Source organism: Micromesistius poutassou, assembly GCF_964030765.1.
Source record: "Micromesistius poutassou genome assembly, chromosome: 13".
Classification (NCBI taxonomy): Eukaryota; Metazoa; Chordata; class Actinopteri; order Gadiformes; family Gadidae; genus Micromesistius; species Micromesistius poutassou.
Genome location: NC_140283.1, coordinates 16,231,573 through 16,253,417, shown reverse-complemented (window position 1 = coordinate 16,253,417; position 21,845 = coordinate 16,231,573). Strand labels below are relative to the sequence as shown.

At 45.8% G+C, this 21,845-nt stretch overlaps 2 protein-coding genes across 6 annotated transcripts in view; one reads left to right on the top strand and one right to left on the bottom strand.

Moving 5' to 3' along the window:
- The window catches only part of wnt7bb (wingless-type MMTV integration site family, member 7Bb), a gene marked incomplete at both ends in the record, with an annotated part of 167,665 nt that overhangs the window by 115,379 nt on the left and 30,441 nt on the right, over positions 1 to 21,845 (top strand). The gene's annotated exons all lie outside the window — the stretch shown is intronic.
- The window catches only part of pparab (peroxisome proliferator-activated receptor alpha b), a 33,891-nt gene that overhangs the window by 7,459 nt on the left and 4,587 nt on the right, over positions 1 to 21,845 (bottom strand). For 2 of the 3 annotated variants that reach the window (XM_084477297.1, XM_084477296.1), the window contains 4 exons: positions 14,651 to 15,043; positions 10,891 to 11,057; positions 5,515 to 5,653; positions 1,036 to 1,235 (listed from right to left, as the gene is read on the bottom strand). In XM_084477297.1, the coding sequence (XP_084333423.1) occupies positions 1,036 to 1,235; positions 5,515 to 5,653; positions 10,891 to 11,057; positions 14,651 to 15,017 (873 nt within the window). In that variant the 5' untranslated portion in view covers positions 15,018 to 15,043. Of the gene's footprint in view, positions 1 to 1,035; positions 1,236 to 5,514; positions 5,654 to 10,890; positions 11,058 to 14,650; positions 15,044 to 19,338; positions 19,405 to 21,845 lie in introns of those variants that run through there. The other variant, XM_084477298.1, reaches the window with a different exon arrangement.

Below are 21,845 nucleotides of genomic sequence, written 5' to 3'. Positions count from 1 at the left end.
AAAAAATTGATTCCTGCATAGGAGCGAATTAAACAGTGTATAAGCAAGAGAGAGTGGCGGGCTGCGATCTATTAGTTGTTCCATTAGCGATTTTGCCTGCCTCTGTTTCCTAATGCAAAGTAAGAAAAGCAGTCTAAAGTGGCAGCTGAATCAGGGACAAAAAGAGACGAAATCTTTGGAGATTTTTTCGACATCATCATTTGACTCCAACTCCATCATTCTAAAGTCTGAAGGTTGTGACCATCAGACCTCAGCAGCGGGACGCCTTTGATGAGGCACAGACAGGCTCTAGAGGCCTCGAGTCCACACGGCATTCTCCGGCTTGATCAACACTTGATTCGTCTCTTCAAGGGTAGAGTGAGAAAATAATAAGGGGAAGGACAAGGAGATATTGTTTAAACGCAGCCGTGGAGAAGGAGGGGATTGGGTGATGGATGGACACGAGGCCCAGGGCTCCGCATATCATGACAGTTTCGATTTTATTTATAAATAGATTTTGCCAGCCAGTGCATTGGCCCGTGCGCATTGATTGAGCAAGTTATTTCTGTCCCTGGCCGGCGGCCCACTCTCTTCACTCCGCTGCACCGACTGGCGAGGTCATTGGATACATTTAGTTTGCACATTTCTGCTGGGCATTGAACCCCGTGGATCAAACCACAAACTGCCTGACAACATGAGGCCATCAGTTCTATATTTTATATGAAAATATTGTGTGGATTTATATTCGAATCAGATATTGGTCTGATGACAAGAGAGGCTAAAGTAATCAATCGGTTCCCAGCGGCGTCTGAGATTTGTCTTTTGACGCAAAATATATATATTTTAATGGGCTTCAAAAATACGACCTCAATATAGTGTACAGTTCAGCAATGGGATCATGAATCAGTATCGACAGGTTCTTAAGATACTTATTCCAGTAAACACACACACACACACACACACACACACACACACACACACACACACACACACACACACACACACACACACACACACACACACACACACACACACACACACACACACACTACTCACGGGGGTGCTGGTCTTGCCGGTGAGGATGGTGCGGGCCTTGGCCTTGTTCATGTTGAAGTTCTTCAGGTAGGCCTCATAGATCTGCCGGGCCAGGGTCTTCTGGTCCGCCTGCCGGGGGTCCTCCACCTCCTGCTCCCCCGTCACCAGCTCCGCCTTCAGCTTCAGCTTCTCCGACTGGGGCATCCGACCGAAGCGGATGGCTGTGGAGGCAAAAGGGGAGAACGCGTCGTCATGGTCACGTTCACGTTCACTTTGTGAGCTTGATGACGACATTTTTTTATTAAAAAATGGATTCCTCGTTTGTTCATTTGTCTAGGTTTTTCCTGTACATCGTCGTTGGATGCCAAGAGAAGCGCTATGAAAATGCAATGTGTTATTATTATTATGAATGTTAAAATAAATACCCGTGCTCATCTCCTTGATGCTTGATGCACCCACAGGGTCGTTTAAAACCCACAAGGGCACGGGTGTCCCGAGAGGGAAATCAACTTTCAAACCAGGCGGTTGGTTTTATGATCTCGCTCTACCAGTTGAGCTACCCAGGGCCTGTTCTTCTTCCTCACTCCCCCCTGTGCAAGCGCCTCTTACTGGGCAGGACAGGGGACAGAGTGTACCATAGCTGAGAAGTGTAGGCGAGATATTACCTCGACGGTAACACAGACATGTCGTGTGTATCACACTTCAGGGACCCATCTCATTGGTAAAACGAAAGAAAGAGATGTACTGATGCTTTCAACGATCGCTGCCGTTCTCTCTTCTTATCACTCATTTATGGTCACCCTTTAACGTCATTTGAAAAGTAATTCAAAGTTCTGATGAGTAAAGTTGCGTCCGTGGGTTGGGAAAAACAGCTTGCCCAGAACAATAGAGCAATGGTGAAATAGGACAACCAGCAAGTGTGAGGACTGGACGTGTTGTTTTCGTAGACGGTCTTACGGTGTTGTATTTACAGAGCAGCATCTCAGACGGCCTGATCTGCACTCCCTAATGAGATTACATGTAAACTGATTTCAATCCATTCAATCCAAACATAGTGGCCAGGCGCGCACACACGCACGCACGCACACACACACACATAAATAAACGACGCAAAGACTAGAGTCTTACTCGAGTCCGTTGTACCCACATGTCGTGTACATCTGACCTGAAACTGTAAAAACTGATACAGGGTAGGGTGGGGCCACAGTCCTCGAGGCTAACCCGCTAACGCAGGAGTGCAAAGATGGTGGCCAGGTGAAGCAGCATGTGTGATGCTCTGGGCCCCGAGCCCAGTCCAATTACGATGAGAGGAAATGACCGGTGCTAAGCCGCGCATTAGGGAGCGTCTCTGAGCCCCTTACGGCTGACGGGATCAGTCTCTGACCCGGGCTGGGGGCAGGGCAAACAGTCTGTCACTCCTGGCCTTGTCAGCTGGTTGACTGTCTGCCATAAGGAGATAGGGGGGAGACTAAGGATGAGAACTTCCTGTATTAAATCGACATTAAATACCTCCAAAGAAAGTACCCACTGCTTATAATTTCAAGGAATGTTTTTTTTTTCTACATGCTGCCTCATCCCTTCAGTAAAGTAAATTTTATATATATTATAAAGTTTTACCATACATTTTATTAATGACGGGGAGTCTGACATGTGACTTCCAACTTTATCGATACAAGGAACCTTGTTAAGTACTTTATGAAGAAATGTAATGAAATGTTTCATTAATATAATGTTTCATTCATCAAATTTCTATTCAGTTATTTCTCTACACTGATTTCTCAATCAAAGTGGCTTCAGTTTGTCCTGGCCTCTGTCTCTTACGAGCCTCGGACAAGAGCTGAACCCGTTGGGGTCACAGTATATTGCACCGCTGTGAACGACGATGGTTGTTTCACAACATTAATTAAGTGAGAAACGTCCAGCATAGGCCGTCCCGCTTCCCCAGATCTGCTTTCCCACTTCCATCTCCGGTGTCCTTCCGCCCCCCTCCTCTGGTGACATTACGGCCCATGAAACCCAATACGCGCGTATTGTAGTGTGAGGGGAAGTATTGTCGACAGAAATGCTACTGCCGCTGTGGTCATCGCTCTTCTCAAATCAATTCTCGGGTTGGACGACATCGGAGGTCTTCCAAGGCCTCAGCCCTGATTGGACGGTGAACTGGCTAGGGCTTTTGAGTCCAAGCTGAAAAGCTACCGAGTCCGACTCCCCCACGTGCACAGCCTAACCTGTAGCCTAATCCTTTCGCAAGGCGCTTCACCCCAGCCTGCTCCTCAGTGACCCGTATCTAGCATTCACCATCAAGTCACATGATTTAGCACGTGCAATCCTGCATACCAGTATCACAATTCAGACTTACTAGATAAATATCCAAAGTCTGATGGCAGGTGAGATTGCTTGCGGTTGAACGGGGCCTTTCATCTTTTGTTTGCTTTGAATGTATTCCGACCGTGTCAGGAGTTTATCTGAGGAAGAACATATCCGTGACGTAACAGGGAACGTTGTGTTAATCCGGCCGTCTTTTTTTTCGTCAGTATTACACTCTCCCCCAAGAAATTAGGCCTACGTTGTCAAACTTCTGGAACCGAGATCAGCTGAACGCAAACCAAATTCTCATTGAGCTGTATCTGTTTTAATGTTGTCCTTTACAATTGAATTGACCTTTTCTCTCAAACAAACACGGCACACTGAAAGACACACACATAAAGTAGGATAGACACACAGACACACAATTACGTCAGTCCAAAAATAGCTATTTGAAGCAGTAGATCGACCTGGACATTGACCTTGACCGGTGGTCATCGACTGATGTGGTTGGTGTTGACACAAGGTGAGCACGAGCACATTGCATTCTGTCTCATGTACCCCAGACTTTGCTCTCGCTGTTCCAGCTGTGACCCCCGCCCACCAAGGTAGCTAAAAGATCAGTAGAGAGAAAATTAAAAAAAAAAAGCACTGATGGATGGAAGATTGCACATTTGGTTTTTGGGAAGGCCATGGACTTTCTGATAAAAAAAGTTGGTGAGCAAGATAATATTCTGGAAAAACACACACACACACACACACACACACACACACACACACACACACACACACACACACACACACACACACACACACACACACACACACCTATATATTACTGTACAATTCGATGGTTTTCACCCAAACAACTCAACCATCCTTACTACTTGTTCTCCTCAGGGTTAAGAGTTGGATCATGCACACATTACGACATATATACAATTTGTTTATACAGCATCAGATTAGGTCCTTTGTACTAGCGAGTTCCTTTAACAAAACCAAATTAAAATTTTATTTGGTTTGGGTTAGCTGGTGTTGGTGGTAGTGACATATTGAACGGCGATTGCCAAATTATATATTTTGGTGAATATACAAACTGTCAGATGATGAACACCTAAACACTGAGCCTTTAAAGGTTCAGTGTTTAGTGACACCGTTTATACAAAATCAACGACTGAATTGCACCGCAGAGAAATTATAATAATCATTGTGTCCAAATAAGTCCCTTTGTGACCATTGTGGATGGTGTTCACTTGGAGTGTGGACTATGAGTCATCGTCAACAACAGTTTTCGTACATGTTATTAAAAATTTTTTTTTATTAAACCTTTAACCAGGCAGATCATTAAGAACAAGTTCTTATTTACAATGATGGCCTGACAAAAAACACAACTTCTTGGAGGGGGGGGGAAGGGAAAGCGGCAGTGAGAATGATCTCGGGGTGCAGAGAAGCTCGAGGAATTAAGCGCACCGTCAGCTGAGGGCCGGCTGCCACGTGCGGCGTACTCTAACCTCGTCCACTCCAAACACAGCGTGTCCACGGCCCACGTGACCAGGGACAGATGGTCTCCCATACACACACATAGTCACCCCCCCCACCCCCCCCAACACACACACACACACACGCACATGCACACGAGCGCACGCACGCAGACCTCATGGGTGCGTGGGTTCACCCAGGGCGACAATGCAGCCCGTACTGCAGGGTGACCTCTCCCCTGCTTAATGAAGTCCCAATGCAAGGTTAGGGGGGAGTGTGTCAACGCGTCTATTTTTGAACGAGGGGTAAAAAAAAGGAGGCATGATGAAGCAGTTTGGTGGAATATGTGACTTGGAGCTTTGTAAAAACACTACATTGCACACACACACATGCCTTATCATGTCGCCTAAAGACTCAACGGTTGTTGGTGAGAACACACTGCAAGTGTGTAAAGAAATGTTCGTTGTTTTTTTTGTATGCTTGAGCATGTCTGCACATGTGTGCGTGTGCGTGAGCGTGTGTGTTTTTCTGTGTGCTGTCTATCCCAGCACAAGTTTGCAGGTTTAGGTGTCGGGAAAACATATGTGTGTGTGTTAGTCTTTCTATGAATGTGTGTCTGTTTGAGTTTGGGTTCATGTTTCTGTAGGTGTGTTAGCGGGGTTATGTATCCGTGTGCGCGTGTGTGTGCGTGCGTGTGGGCGTGGGAGCCGTCCTCACCATTGTGAGACATGCCCACTGAGAGGCACTTCTGGAAGCGGCAGTATTGGCACTTGTTGCGGTTCTTCTTCTGGATCTTGCAGCGGCGTTCGCACTTGTCGTACTCCAGCTTCAGGCGAATGGTCCTCCGGAAAAACCCCTGTGTCAGAGGAACAGGTCGTTATCGTCCTGACTTTCGTCCGCATAGACAGTGTAGAAAGCAAACAGAAAATAGAAAGTAAACCTCGGATCCCTTTATTTTCAGTGGCAAACGGTCCATTTGGGTCGAAAAGAAAACGTGGTGGAGACATTTCTGGGTCGTTTCTGACTAAAACGTATAAAGTTGTTAAACAGGGGAAATGGTTTAAGACTTGACGTCTGCTACTTTAAGAGCCATAGTTTCTATTGGCTGTGCAGCCTAGCTCTACAGAGTGTGGGGGATATGAGAATGTTTGAGAACTTTCCATGCACCTGCTGCTACGGAACCCAATGCGTCGATTTCTTTCTAAAAACCTTTAACGACTGTCACGACTGCTGACATTGCATTTATAAAAAAAGGTACTCGTAGCCGGAAGTTCCCCTTACAAAAATGTGGGTTTAGTTTGCATTTAAGTCAACCAAGTAAGTAAGCCCAACCCTTCGCATTGTTCATCGTAAATAATTGACCTCTGAGTATAATCTTTTACATGAAAGTTAGTTGTATACCAAAGTGATTCAACAAGATTTACAAAGCGGGCTGAAATCATAAGTTCCAGGTTATGGAGTTAACAAAAACGTTAGAATAAAATTTTGACTTTAAGCGTGCAGAAGCTCAACCCATGAAGTAATAATTTCAAGTAAATATAAGTGAAATGTGACAGAATCAGTTCTCATTTCACCGTTAAACATACAAATCCTTTGGCTGTGGAATAAGAAGACGTCAGAGAGTTGCCGAGTGTAAAACACAGACTTGGGGATTGCTTAACTTTTTTTTTTTTATGTACCAGACACGCAAAGTTTGAAAAAAGGAAAACGTGTCGGTAGCTCTCTGGCACGCTCACCTATTAACTGCAAGGTTTGCATACACATGCAAAGTGTGTGTGCGCACACACACACACAAATGGGGCCACGGCAGCATTCCAATGGAAGTGGTCTGGGCTCAGTGCCAGGGCAGATGGGGTGACCATGTAAAAGGTCACCGTGATGACATCACAGGGGTCAGCCCAGTCTCCGGCTTTCAGTCAAATAAAGAAAATGTCTGGCGGACTAAGCTCAGAGGAGTGCATGCATGCGTGTGCGTGTGCGCGTGTGTGTGTGTGAATTAATTAAAATGCCATTCACGCTCAAAACCAGAATCAATTAAAATCCAGGAATGTCTGCAGATGGAGCCGAGTTCTAGGAACCTGACCCTGTCACAACCTGAACAGAATTTGCTATTGTTACTATTGACATCATTATATTCATATTAATACTACGACGTGATCCAACTAGAAATGCGAGTGCAAGACACTGCGGTCACATGAGCCACCAGTTGGTCTTTTCAGCAGTTGCTTGTTTAACTTTGTTTTTCAGCATTATTATGTTTGTAGAACCAGAATTAACTCGCAAAATTCTCGGTCGAGAATATGCTATTATTAAGAGATTCTACAGTACTATCCCTCAATAGTTGACAAGGGAATAGACTATACAACTAAAACAACAAATTCATCTCCTAACCTCTAAAGGAAAGATTTCTATGGGAGGTTAAACTTGAAGGCACAGAAGTGCAATAAAACATAATAGCAAAGGCATAGTGAAATATGCCATTATTTCAAGATGCTACCGTAAAATGACTCCATATTTGATATGGGAGTAGTTCAGACCATCTACAACTATACTGCACTGACTCAACCGCTCCCCTTTGAAGGAAAGGCTTTTATGTCAGGTAAGTTAGGTCAAATCTGAATAAAATAATGTAAACGTCACATAAGGACAATAAAATATGCTATTGTTTCACAATTCTACAGTAAGATCCTGCCATGTTTTCTGTGGGGTGTCATACACCACCCAGAACTATATCACACAGGTTTCTTGCATAAACCTAGGAAGGATCCTTTGAGTGATGGCCAGAAATCAGAGAAATGCTTCATAACGTGCATTCCATATTTGATGTGATGGTAGATCATCTGGTTTCCTACAAAAACAGATTAAACAAGTTTTTTATGTAAGATCCTTTGTGTTGGTATGTTATTGTAGAGACCTTTGGATCATTAGCCTAAATTGACATAAATGACTAAATTCAACATCCTTGCAAGTGTAGTAACTCAAGTCAAATCTGAACATATTTCATGTTTGCGTTGCTAATGTTTCTACTTAAAATGTTTTTTTAGCTCATAAAGCACTAATTAATAGCTATCTGTTGAGATAGCGCAAAACAATAAGATATTCCCACAAAATCCACAGTTCAGATTCTGGTATCTTTGACCAGGTCTAAATCTCACACATTCCCAGATTTTCACCATGAACTCCCTGATAACCTGGAGGTCTAACAGCCACAGCGCTGCACCTTGCCTCACCTCAATCCTCAAGTCGGCTTCACCAGTAGGACTCTAACCCTGAACACTGATACCTTGTAATGGCTCAGATACCTTATCCGCTCAGAGATACGCAACACCCAAAAGTATACATAATAACGCCTTCTGTCCTCACAGCTACAGCAATAGGTTGCTTGCAGATAAACTAATTGCATGCAATCATTAAGGTTGAGCGCCTGGCTCTGTCGCTCGACTGTGTGGCCAGTCGCTGCGGCGACTGGCTGTGCAGACTGAAGCATCAAATGCAGAGAACAGAGCTGCTGAGGCGAACAAAATGGTAAATGGACTGCATTTATATAGGGCTTTTTTGTAACCAGTGGCCACCCAAAGCGCTTTACAATATTGCAGCGATATGCATTCAACATTCACCCATTCATGCACACAGTCACACACCGACGGCGGCGTCCGCCATGCGAGGTGACAGCCAGCTCATCGGGAGCAGTAAGGTTTAGGTGCCTTGCTCGGGGACACCTCGACACTCCGCACAGGAGGAGCCGGGGATCAAACTACCGTAGTAATCTTGCAGTTACCAGCCAACCCGCTCTACCTCCCGAGCTACTGCCGCCCATCCATAAACACACGCACACGGAGCATGCATGGGTAAAGTGCTCGTTGCATGGACATGTTGGCATGGATAAAGAGAGCTTATTATGTGGAGCTGAGGCGTTACGTCCATGCCGGCACGAGGTTCATACAAGGTCGATCTGCAGAGCTTTGAGATCTTTTCCATGTCAGTGTGTTAGAATCATTTAAAGATAATCCCGTCACAAAATAACCTTCTGTCCTTATTTGGATTCTTATTCTTGGCTGGCACACCAAACACATCTGACCTGGAAATGACCTGTGAACAGGGATTGGCACCAACCCCCCCGGTGGACTGGCATCTAATTAGCTAAGAAATGTGTTTCTGATCATCCGTTATTGGTCTCTCTTATCTTATCTACTCTCTGTCCTCGTTGAAATGATATCTGAAACGATGTCTAAAGACAGTATTCACGCTGCAATGTACAATGATAGATTCAATGCCATGATTAGATGAGATTTTTATCGGCTTACAACCTTTATGGCTAAGAGACTGTTTCTCTGAGCCGTATAAAAAGAAATCTAGAGTTGGTAGAATTACCAGAGCGGGGAATTCTAGTCCTAACTGTGGACACCGGAGTGCTGACTAGAATGAGTCCAGACTAGCATGCATTAGATCACTTTACTGTCCCGTCCCCAGTGAGCCAGCGAGTTAGATAGAAAATCCTGCTGCTAGTCCATAAAGCACTTAATGGTTTAAGTCCCCCAAGCGCCATAGATTAGGAACCATCCAGAGACCCTCAAGTCCACCGAGACCCCTCCATGAGATGGGACCGGTGTGAAAATTAAAGCTGCTTTCAGTTATTAATCCCGATGAGATTACTTAGAACGCGGGCCAACTGTCACGTTAAATATTGGATTTTGGAAAAACACTTGTTCTTTTCCTCCTCTTTCACACAAATGCCATTCTCCCTTTTCAGTTGTCGTTTTGTTTTTCCCCAAATCTTTTTATTGATTACAAAATGAAGGGCGACACATTCATTAGAAGGACAATATCAGTCAAGAGCAGCAGGGATGTGTTTACAATGAGTCTTATGTTGAACTGGCTTCTATTGGATAAGGTGGGGGGGGTGAGGGCGTTGCTCACATCAGCCTTAAATCTGTATGAAGTGCAAACAAGGCCCGGGAAGGTGTGATAATGACACATAAAAAAGTCTTACAGTGAAATTCCCCTAACCATAATCTACACACACACACACACACACACACACACACACACACACACACACACACACACACACACACACACACACACACACACACACACACACACACACACACACACACACACACACACACACCTATTTGGCCTTGATGGACTGACAAAAACACCTTCTGAGGTGGTGAAGCATTAACCAAGACGATTTAAGTTACCGCCGGTTCAGGGCCATCCTTGATCACATGGTAAAGGTCCAGCCTGTAAGGACACCTCATCGTTTGTAGAAAAGGTGATAACTGATTCTGATTCTTGACTTGTCATCAGAGGACTTGCATGTCTGTGCAGGCCTGGGTGGCGGGGGATTGACCTGTATCGAACATTTTATTTAAGTGTGCTTCGACATAAAGTTCGTCAATATTCTGATTTTTTTTTTTTAATCATATTGACCACTGAAGTGTTGAGGACGAGGTCATGTTGCTGTTTCTGCATCAAGGTCTTTACATTTTCCACTAATGTCAAATATTAATGACGTTACCTCTCCCCCCTCGCTCTTTAAGCGTTAAGCTAGGGAATGCTCGTAAATTTTCTAAATTGCTCCATGTCACAATTGAAAAAATAAACGTGTGTTAGCATTTGACATAGTTCCTGGCAAATGGTTCCATGCTCCCATGGATTCAGCCATCAGTTCAGCATGGCATCGGACAAGGAAATCCTTATTAGGGCACAAAATACCCAACAGACATAGCTCGTCCACTTCAGTTGAGGAGTGTGAGGGGAAACAGAGAGAAACTAACAACTCCAAAAAATATAGAATATAATAAATAAAGAGCGCAAGAGAGATAAAAAAACATATATAAAAACTAAAAAAATATAGAATATAATAAAGAGAGATAAAAAAATATATATATATATAAACTAAAAAAATATAGAATATAATAAATAAAGAGCGCAAGAGAGATAAAAAAACATATATATAAACTAAAAAAATATAGAATATAATAAATAAAGAGGGAAAGAGAGAAAAAAAAGAAAGAAAGAAAGAAAGCGAAGCACCCCCCCCCCACCGGCGAGGGGGTCTCAGAGCGGGCCGCGGGGGGTCCCCACCTTGCAGCCCTCGCAGGCGTGCACGCCGTAGTGGTAGCCCGAGGCGCGGTCGCCGCACACCCGGCACTCCAGGTTCAGGGCCGCGGCCGGCGAGCTGACCTCCTCGGGGCCCGCGGGGGCCGTGGAGTAGACCCCCGACGAGGGGCTGGACGCGGGGGTCAGCACATCTGGAGGAGGAGGAGGAGGAGGAGGAGGAGGAGGAGGAGGAGGGACATGTGTTAGGACGTTCCACTCCCAGCTTAAAGGGTACCAGGTGTGTGTGTGTGTGTGTGTGTGTGTGTGTGTGTGTGTGTGTGTGTGTGTGTGTGTGTGTGTGTGTGTGTGTGTGTGTGTGTGTGTGTGTCATAGGGGCCATTTGACCCATTTGACCCATTTGATCCAACAGACCCCTCCCCCATGTCAGCACCCTCCTCCTCCATCACAGCAACTATTTTTGTACAGTAATATTAGCTTGCCTGCATCATGGAAGCATATCACATGACCTGAAAATCATAGCCTGAAGAAATTGTAACCTTGGAGCAGTGCTGGGGATGGGGGTGGGGGCGTGGGGGGATGGGCTGTGGAAGGAGGGTGGAGGTGGAGTCGGGGGTGGGGCTATTGCTTATGCACACATACGCATGGACCACGAATTGGTGAAAGTGGAAAGTGGATTGGAAGTCAGGCTAAATCAGCTGGCTGGGGGTGGCCAAAACAAGGGCGCGTGTTCGTCAGTGGTCCATGTGTATGTGATTTAGCCTGACTTAATTCCACTTCCAATTCGTGGTCCATGCGTATGTGTGCATACGCATGGACCACAAACCACGCGCCCTTGTTTTGGCCACCCCCAGCCAGCTGATTCAGCTGGCTGGGGGTGGCCAAAACACGGGCGCGTGTTCGTCAGTGGTGCTCTAAAGACGAGGGCACGTGGTGTGTGTGTGTGTGTGTGTGTGTGTGTGTGTGTGTGTGTGTGTGTGTGTGTGTGTGTGTGTATGCATGGGTCTGTGTTTGTGCGTGGACATGCATGTGTATGTGTATGGTTGTGTGTGTATGAATATGTGTGTGTATGCATATGCATGCGTATGCATATGCATGCCAGCACACGTGTGCATAAACATGTGTCACGTGTGTGTGTGTGTGTGTGTGTGTGTGTGCGTATGCATGCACGACGTGTGTGTCTCTGCATGTGTGCGTATGTATGTATGTATGTGTGTGTCTGCTTATGTAAACGACAGCGTTTAAGCTTTCATAATGCTGTATCATAACGTAGAGTAGTTTAGTGGTCAAAAAGTTTAGTGGCCAAAACACCTCTTTTCCTCAACTCTACACCGACATAAGAGACAGCGTTTTGGACAGCTTTTCAACAATAACAAAATATCTGGTGTGGTCCTTATTTGGTTATTGTTGACTGGGTGACAAAGGGTCACAACTACTGGAGGAGTAGCTGTGTGACCCGTTTGGCATTCCATAGCGCATACGTGTGTGTGTGTATGCATGTTAGTGTGTGTGTGTGTGTGCCTATGCATGTTAGTGTATGTGCGTATGCATGCATGCATGTGCGCGCGTGTCCGTGTGCGTACGTGTGTCTATGTGCGGGGCATGTCAGGCATGTGAATGCCGCGGCGCGTAGTGCCCATTAGTTCCCCGGCTCTAGCGGAGGGAACACTCCCAAAGAAGGAAGGGCGACAGGCTTTAAACAAGCTCTCCTGCGCAGCACCTTGCCCTCGGGTTTCCATGACGTCATCGCTGGTCTCCAGCGGTGGAAAGGAACCAAGTACATTTAGTCTGGTACTTAAGCACTCAAATAAATTTGATTATTCTATCAATAAGGCTTTATTTTGTCCCGCGGAGGAAATTACCTTTCGATACCTTAAGTGACCTAACATTAAAGCACTGAACAAATGTAATGCATCAAAAAATAGAATCCAATCATCTAAAATATATTCTGAAAGGGGCAATTCTGCATAATGAGTACTTTCACCTTTGGTACTTTTAAGTATTTTTTGATGCTACTACTTTCTCCTTTTACTTAAGTCCCACACAGCTCTTGTCCATGTACCAGAGTATTTCCACAGCGTGACACGTCTCTTTCTTCCATCCCCACTGCTGGTTTCCATGACGCTGTCCTCCACCAGTTGCCCTTCCTCCCCAGTGCAACCTGCCTCCTTCATTCCATTCCCTCCCATTGCGCTCCTTTCTTCTCCGTCTCCGTAGAGGGATAGCATGAATGGCCTTTGGCCGGCATCTACCATGAATACTGTTTAGCGGGCGGCTAGCATGAATGGCGTTTAGAGGCTAGCTTAGCCGTCTCGCAGATGTTGAGCAAGAACAACGTTGAGCAGGCGACGTTTCGACAGGTTTGGGGTTGTTTTGTTTTTTTATGCTGGTCGGGTTGCGTTGCTACCGCCAGTAAATCACGGCAACTTCCCACGTGTTGAGTGGTAGATATACGGCGAGTGAAAGCTAGTTTGTTTCCTAAGAGCGTAGCGCTTAGCGGCTGAAGAATGTGTAGATTTCTCTTTATCTGTGTGGGAGCAGCATGGCGGAGGAGAGGGGCTTTGAGGTGTGTGTGTGTGTGTGTGTGTGTGTGTGTGTGTGTGTGTGTGTGTGTGTGTGTGTGTGTGTGTGTGTGTGTGTGTGTGTGTGTGTGTGTGTGGGGGGGACCAAACAAGGTCATGTGAGAGAGAGAGAAAGTGTGCGTGTATGTGAGTGTGAGTGTGAGTGTGATTGTGTGTGTGTGTGTGTGGTCCAAACAGAGTCATGTGAGAGGCTATGTGTGTGCGTGTGTATTTGAGGGCTGTAGCCCCAGGTTGTATCACTGCAGGTCAGCCAAAGTATGTCCCGACTAGCAGCTGTATAGCTCTTAGCCATAGGCAGAGGTCAAAGCTCAAACAAACCTCAACGTTCCATTGCCGAGTCGGAACAAATGAGAAACACAAAAAGAAAAAGACAACACAGAGTGGCCTGGGACCTGGGGCTCTGAGGTTCTCAAATGATTTACAGTTCAGTTAATGTGGTGTAATGGTGGAACCAAAGAATCTTAAGAGCTGCCTCGCATCAGTGATATTACATTATACAATGTGAGTACGTAATGGAAAATACCTTAACGTACTAAGCTATCCCATAGAGACAGAGAGTTAGATTTTATAAAATGGCAACTTAAAATCAGGAGAAACTTTCCAAAAAGTATTTTTGAATGTGGCAGTGACTAGGTGACTCATTGAGGGGTCCCAGAGGCCCTGATAGTAAAGGCTACGTCTTTCTTGGCTGTTAGTGTGGACTCTGGACAGGGGCCTCTGGACCTCACACATTATGATGGTCAGTTGGGTCATAAAAAGAAAACCCACTGTATAAGAATTTATGATAGGTACTTTTTGTGCCTTTTCAAGTGCATCCTCTCTGGGGATAATTCAACATTTTGTAAAGCATTTAAGATTTGACGGAACATCATAATTTGTGCATCTACAAATAAAAATATATACTTTTTTGATCTATACATGTTATACATACTTTACTCCTTTTAATAACCTTGATCTGGTGATCTGTATCCATACTGCTGAGAGCAACAACAACTGTCGACTTTATTAAACCGCACACTGTCGGTACCGTCTTGTGTTTTTATATGCATCTGTCCATCACCATCGCCTTGACCTCCTGTTCTCAAGCAGTCTTTGACCTCCTGTCTGTCACCAGTGCTCCATAAATAAACAAAAAAAATCACTCCCAACAACAACAACAACAACACCACCACCACCACCACCACCACCACCCTGTCCCTCCTCACCTAGGGCGGTGGAACCTTCGGACCCGGAGCCGGTGCTGGAGGACGGGTACTCGTGCGCGCCCAGAGAGCTGAAGGCGTCGTCGTCCATGGGCTTGGACATGGCCTGCAGCTCCTCCATGCCGCCAATGAAGCCATCGTGGCCACACAGGGGGCTGTTGAGCACGGAGTGGCCCAGCGGAGAGGGGCTGCACAGGGGGCTGTGCAGGCCGGCGCAGTGGCCCAGCGGAGAGGGGCTGCACAGGGGGCTGTCCAGCATAGAGTCCTCCAGGGGAGACGGGCTACAGAGGGGGCTGCCCAGGACAGAGTCCTCCAGCGGGGAGGGGGGGCCGTAAGGGATGTCCACGTCGACCATAACGCTGGCAGACATGAAGGACGGCAGGCTCACTCATCAGACTGCAAGGGGGGAGAGAGAGAGGGGGGGGGGGAGGAAGAGAGCGGACGGAAGCGTTAAAGCACTGATTTGTTGGATGGATGGATGAGGCTGATTGGACAACAAATGGAAACGTCGATGTTGAGATCCGCTGCGACTTTAATTGAATTGAACTACGGTACAGCACTTCTTGGATAGACATGCTTGTCAACAGATGCATATCATGACTGACTAGAGTTACGGTGTATCTAATGTTAAGGCTGAGAAGAAAATATAGATAAATATAGAAAATATATGTATTTTATAATGTAATACAATACATTTATTCCAAACAACCCAAAGTCACTTTGCTTCAATTTGTACTTTGTAATTTGTACTGAACTCAAATACAAACACCAAAAATGGGTTTAGGTTACAGATTGTTTTGTGTAAATGTGCACATTTTGGATCCAGCGGTCGTTGGTGTATCAGTATCTGTTGTGATCCCTCATCGTTGGGCTCTCGACGGAGCTCAACTTAGCATGTGTGTGAGTGCTGTTGGGGCACAAGGTTAACTAGGCGAGCACACGGCGTACTAGTGACTTAGCAAAGCGGTGGAGTATCCGGTGACACAACAAGGGCTGGTCCAGTTCTCCCAAGTGACTAAATACACGCCTCACGTTACGCTACCCCTACGCCTCCTCCGGAGGGAGGGAGGGAGAAAGAAGAGGGAGAGACAGAGAAGAGGAAAGAAAGAGAGAGAGGGAAAGAAAGAAGTAGAGAAGTAGAGAAAGAGAGGGAGAGGGAGACAGAGAAAGAAACAGAGAGATAGAGAAACAGAGACAGAGACAGAGAAAAGATGAGCGGAGGAAGACAGATGGAGACAGGGGGATAGAAAGAGGACACAACTAGGTCAGTGGGTTAACTGGACCGAGAGAGAGACTGGTTGGCTCGATCTAGGTCTGATGAGGACCACATCAGATCAAAGATAGGTAGGTTTGTAGTAGGATGTAGGGCTGGGCGATTAATCGAATTTTGATTGCGATTTCGATTTCAGAGTGAAACGATCACCAAACTAATATAATCGAGTTGAAACGATTTTGAAAAAAAAAAAATATATATATGTATATATATATTTTTTTTTAAATAGAAATTGCAGAACAGCTGGATTCATATCTGGACTTTATTTTCTATTTGACCATTTTGTGTATATTTTTAAGGGGAAATTTCAAAGTTCTCATTTACAAAGTGTTTTTTTGGAGCGAAATTATGAATAAATGCATCATGTTTTCAAACTCAAAAATAATCGTTTGAATAATCGAGATTTCAATATTGACCAAAATAATCGTGATTATGATTTTTTCCATAATCGAGCAGCCCTAGGATCTACTGAAGTGCAGCCTGAACCCCAATATAGATTGCAGGATTAGCAATTAAGTGGAATTGACGCTCGGAATTTGACAGGAGGATGACTTCTAAGAGATTGACTTAGTTCGAGTTCCAGTTTTGTAAGGGGTATTAACCCGTTGTTGCCCGGTCTATAAGCCCCGCGTTTCACAGTCCTATACATCCCGTGCAAAGTGGGTCAATCTGCCGTAAGCCCCTTCTGCATCAGACGACATAACAGCAAAATGCGTTTTACAAGACAGCAGCTGTTCGCTTTACAATGACCCAAGTCCAGACCTGTGCGCAGTACTCATCCTTCTCATACACGTCTAGTGAAGGCTGAAGACTAATTTGAGAAAGGCTATTTCGGACCGGTGTATCTATGGTCGTTTTTTTTTTAGATGGGCTGATGTCCTTGAAAGCCCTTTCCCAGGTTCAGCCTCTCCCCCGCCACAATCTGACTCTACGCTAAATCCCACACTGCTCAAAACCCCACAAAGCAATTTAAAATCACAAAAGGTGTTGTGTGCTGTGCTTGGCGAGTGCCATCCATCATGAGAGTGGGCCTCTTCACACCCATCGTGTTAATGTATCACATTCAACGGGGGGGGGGGGGAGGCGTTTGCCTTGGTGAGCTCAACGTACGAGCGCTAGCATGTAGCCTCCAGGACACAACCCCCACCCCCCACTCTTGTCTTCATATTATCTCCTTACGGCCACTCCACTCCAGTGCCACCTCATTCAACATTTAGCATCTTGGCTCTAAGCTTGAGGGGTGTATCACAACCCATTCAACCATAGTCATAGTCGCAGAATCTATTATCTTAAGTCCCTTAAAGCTGACTGATTTGAGATACATGAGGTCACCGATGACTAACGCATACAGGCAGAGGTTCTCTGACAGCTACAGGTAGGCTGTTGTAGCTGGGAACCCAGAACTTTTCGGACATTTCAAACATCGTAGCTACAATGCAATATCATGCTCCTGAAAACAGTTGTACCGACCCAAGAGCTTGAACCTAAAGATTGGGACATGAATTCAGGCCTCACTGTGAAAACCAAACAAATATGGTTTGCTGACATCGCCTCCTAAGAGAGATAAGACGTTATTCTAGCGCTTTCCATCCACCCCCCCCCCCCCCCCCAACTTGGACCTCGGAGCCTTCCCTTGGAGGCTCCAAGGTCTTTATCAACCCTGGGATCGCTCTCCTGCAAGGCTCACACTGAGCTACGAAGCTTGACACGGTGATCAATTAAACGAGCTGAATGTATTCCAAACTGGAAAAAAACATCACGTATTCCCATCGTCCCAACTGACAATCCAGATCTCGCTGAACTCAAAGTGGATCTTTACAGGGAGTTCCTTTTTCCTGTCCTCGTGTTACTCCAGAAGGAACTCTGTGAACTCCAATACCTGTGGGGATGCTCCAGGAATAGTCATTCTCCGTGAGGAATGTGTGCGGGTCTATTGGCCAAGAACAGACGCGTTCAGGTCACGGTATGAACGAAACCTTTTTCTACGTTTTCAAATGAGCACACTTCAAATGAGGTGTTTGTCAGCAAACCAGATTCAGGCGCAGGAGCGAACATGCAGTGTTGAGAGTTTCTATGATAACAGTATGGATTTGTCCATACTGTGGGTCTCTCTCTCTCTCGCTCTCTCTCTCTCTCTCTCTCTCAGAGGCCCTGAGGAGGGAGGGGGGGGGGCAGGGGAAGGGGAACCATGATGGCGGTGATGGTGTCCACCCTCCCCCCTCGCCAGCCAGGCGCACTGCACAAACGGCCCGGAGGCACACATGCCTCTGGGGTCGCCATGGTGATGTCATTGCAATTCCAACACATAGATCAAGTCGGTGGGGGAGGAGGGGGGGGGGAAGGGGGCCCGGCCCCCAAAACTCAACAGAAACCTACAATTGAGTCCCTGTTTGCTTTGAGCATGCTCTTCATCCCCTTCACCAGTGGTCATGAGGTTGGATGTTCATTAGCTTCAGTCGGCGCTAATGCTGGCCTTGATGACAGACGGAAATATTGTGAATGTAGCATTGATAATCTTCAAGGTCCCGGCAGCAGGATCACTACTACGCCATGCTTAGAATAGCTATGCGGATCGACCGACCCCACTCCCCGTCCCCTCCATCCCCTTCCCTTCCCCCATATCAGCTCAGCCGTTCCAGCCAACGCCACAACAATAGCCTAGAGTATCAACATGAAGGCTACAGCCGTGCTAGTGCTATAGTGATGCTAACCTTGTACAGCAGATAGCTTGACACTCGCTCACACTCACACACACACACACACACACACACACACACACACATCACTAGAACAACATAGCGCTAGTTGACAATAGCCACCTGGGCCGACGGCCTTGGAACGGTAATCTTTAATACACTGGGAAACCGCTGAAGCCGGTCACCTGGCACTGTTTGCTTTGAGATAGCTCGCCGTGAGATGCTCATCTTTGCGTGACACACACGGGATTGTGGTGTCTTTAAGAGGGTTCCGCCACCACAGCCCTGCACATCTGGCGAAACGCATGGGGTCTGTGGAGCACTGTAATCACAACGGGTCTAATGACTGTAATATATACAGATCCCCAGGAGGGATCAGGCCTGTTGCGGTGCTTTCCAAAACACTCAACAAGGAGGAGGAAGACAGAGTGTGCGCGGTGTGAGGATCATTGAATTCGGATTACAAGACTGGCCCTGACCCAAGAGGTGTGTGTGTGTGTAAACTAAAGGCTTGTCCAGCCATGTTGCCTGCCCGACAACCCTCACCTCACACAACAACAAGTTGCACAAAGAGTACAAAGTACAGAGTGGGCATGATTTCTTTGAATCCTTTGTTCAACAATGAAACAACAATCTTTTTCCAAAAGAACCACAAGGGTTTTTCCAAGAACAAAAAAAACGAGAAAGTAACATATAAATCAAGAGACTCAAATCCTCCCTACCTTCCAAATCCGAAAGACAATGAACCCTTCAGCGTGTCTCTCGGCCGTCAACTACATGACAACCACACCGCTTGACTGATCTTATGTGATTGTACTGTCAGAGTGTGTGTGTGTGTGTGTGTGTGTGAGGGTGTGAGGGAGCAATCCCCAGGTTAATGTTTAATCTCTTCTATGGCCTGGACCACAGGAGTGTCAACAGGTCCCTGAGGAGTAGGGGAGCGCTTAATGTGTTTGTGTGTGTGTGTGTCAGGGGGACTAGACGGCAGTTTAAAGAGATACAGGCCGGTATGTATAGGTCTCTGACCGTCCTCTATTGGCCTCTGCATGTGTTTGAAGGGGCAGGTTAATGAGCCCAGCATGGACCGTGCCCGCAGAGTAAACAACACGATGGCCCCTATCAAGCGACCTCTTCCAGCCCAGAGGGAGAGACCAAAGTGCACATCGGAGTCGGGAGATGATAGCCGCTAAGCGCTGGAGCCAGAGGGCCGTTGTAGATGATCCCGGGATAGGGGAGGGGGAATGGGGGGGGGGGGGGATCAAGGCTGTAGACCCTTCTCCATTATCAGGTGATTAGGCTATGTCACCTGATCCTCTGTGGTTGTTGCAGGACAATAAAAACACAGCGTTTGTGCGGATTTAGGCAGACTTGACGTTGGCCTGACTTTAACCTTGATTTTTATTTTCGTTTGTTTTTGTGATGGTGATAAAGGGTTGTAAAGTGTTGGGAAGCGAGTTGTGTGTGAAATGTGCACTACGTTAAAAATAGTTATACAAAGTTGTCCTATTAAGGGTAATTTTTGAGGCAATATTAAAATGTGTGAGAGAAGTGGTAGTAAATTACTGAATGCCCTATCGCTTTCTTTCTTTATATTTAGTGTCTGCAAAATATCTGGCCTGACACGTTCATTTTTGTATTTCAAAGAGGAAAAGAGACGTATTCTTCATTGTTTCAAACAGAAACACTAAGAAACAACCACCGGTGTGGTGAGGGCATTCTATAGTCGTAATACATTACTAATAATATACCACCAACAGTTTAGCAAGTAACATAAAGCAACATCATTCAAACTCTAATGATACGTACACCAGTCATGTCATTTAACCTTTATGGAGTACCTGAAACTTGGGCAGCACCATGTTGTTACTTAAGATATCCCATGTGCACCATAATCAACCAGCCGTTGCTTTTTTCAGCCCTGCACCGTGCTGCAGGGCTGGTGCTCGGTGCATGCTGACACTGCACTGTTGCAGTGTGGTTTACGATGACTTTCGGGTCAGTCCCTCTGACAGATTTTTGCACCCAGTGAAAAAAGAAAAGCCAAAATAGTGGATGATCTTGCTCCAAATACATGGTACGAATCATCATTTTGATAGGAGTCATTGCAGTTATTGTTATTATCTTTTCATATTTAAAATATGTATTTAAGCAAGAAATTCGTTAGTTAGTGTAAGTTAATAAATGCTACACAGGGCGCTATAGTGTATTCACCTAGGGTTCATTTGCATCAACTATGTTCCGTTCTGTTCTGCCACATTCCGATGTGACACCGATGGACCCATAGAACCCGAACAGCAACAGTAAACCATTAAAGTAAGACGTTAAACCTTCAGTCAGACACACTGGTCGAAATTGCACAAAACATTTTTTAATATCGTATCGCAATATTCACAGGATCGCAACTATCGTATCAGCAACCGAAGAATTTCTGTAATATGGTCGTTGCCATTTCAAATCCCAGCCAATGTCATATGAGGGACCTCCCAGCCACCAACTGCCCACGTGCAACAGACCCGTTTGGGATCCAACAGATAACGACCTGCCGTTCTGCTTTGGCTGCCATCCAGGGTGATCTCTGTTGCTCAAACAAACCGCCTGCCTAAAACAGTGTCCTCGAGAACAGCCTTCATGGCAGAGCCAAGAAGCATGACCCACACTACCGCTATGGACTACCGTAGTCTCTGGAGGATTTAAAACTCACAGCTAGTGTTAGCATCCAGACTGTACATTAGGAATCAGTGTTGTGCAGCAGGGAATCAGCAAGCATTTTAATTTGGTTTTGTTTCTTAACAGACGTAAGACCCTGATGTTATCCACCCAGGAAGTCACAAGCTAGTGCATAAGCTTGCCTGTAAGGCTATTGCTGCATATTGTGATCTGTCCTGCAAGTCCCCTAGTCCTGGACTATACCGACTACGGGATACGCATCGTTGAATTGTATTCACAGTTTTTTCATAAACTTTTGAACAAAAAAATCCTTTATAAGGATTTAGAAAGAGTACAAAGTCACCAGTGTGTACTTCACTTACAAAATTGTAAAACACACCTGACTCAGGTTCCAGCCAACATTCTCAGATCACTCTGTTCAAATGTGCTGATACATGCAAAGTGCAGGATGATTAAAGCCGAGCTTGAACATGAACTCAACAAGGTAGACCGAAAGTCGGACGCTATATGCAATTTGACCGGAGTATGTATCAGCAATCCCTGATAACAGACAGAATACCTT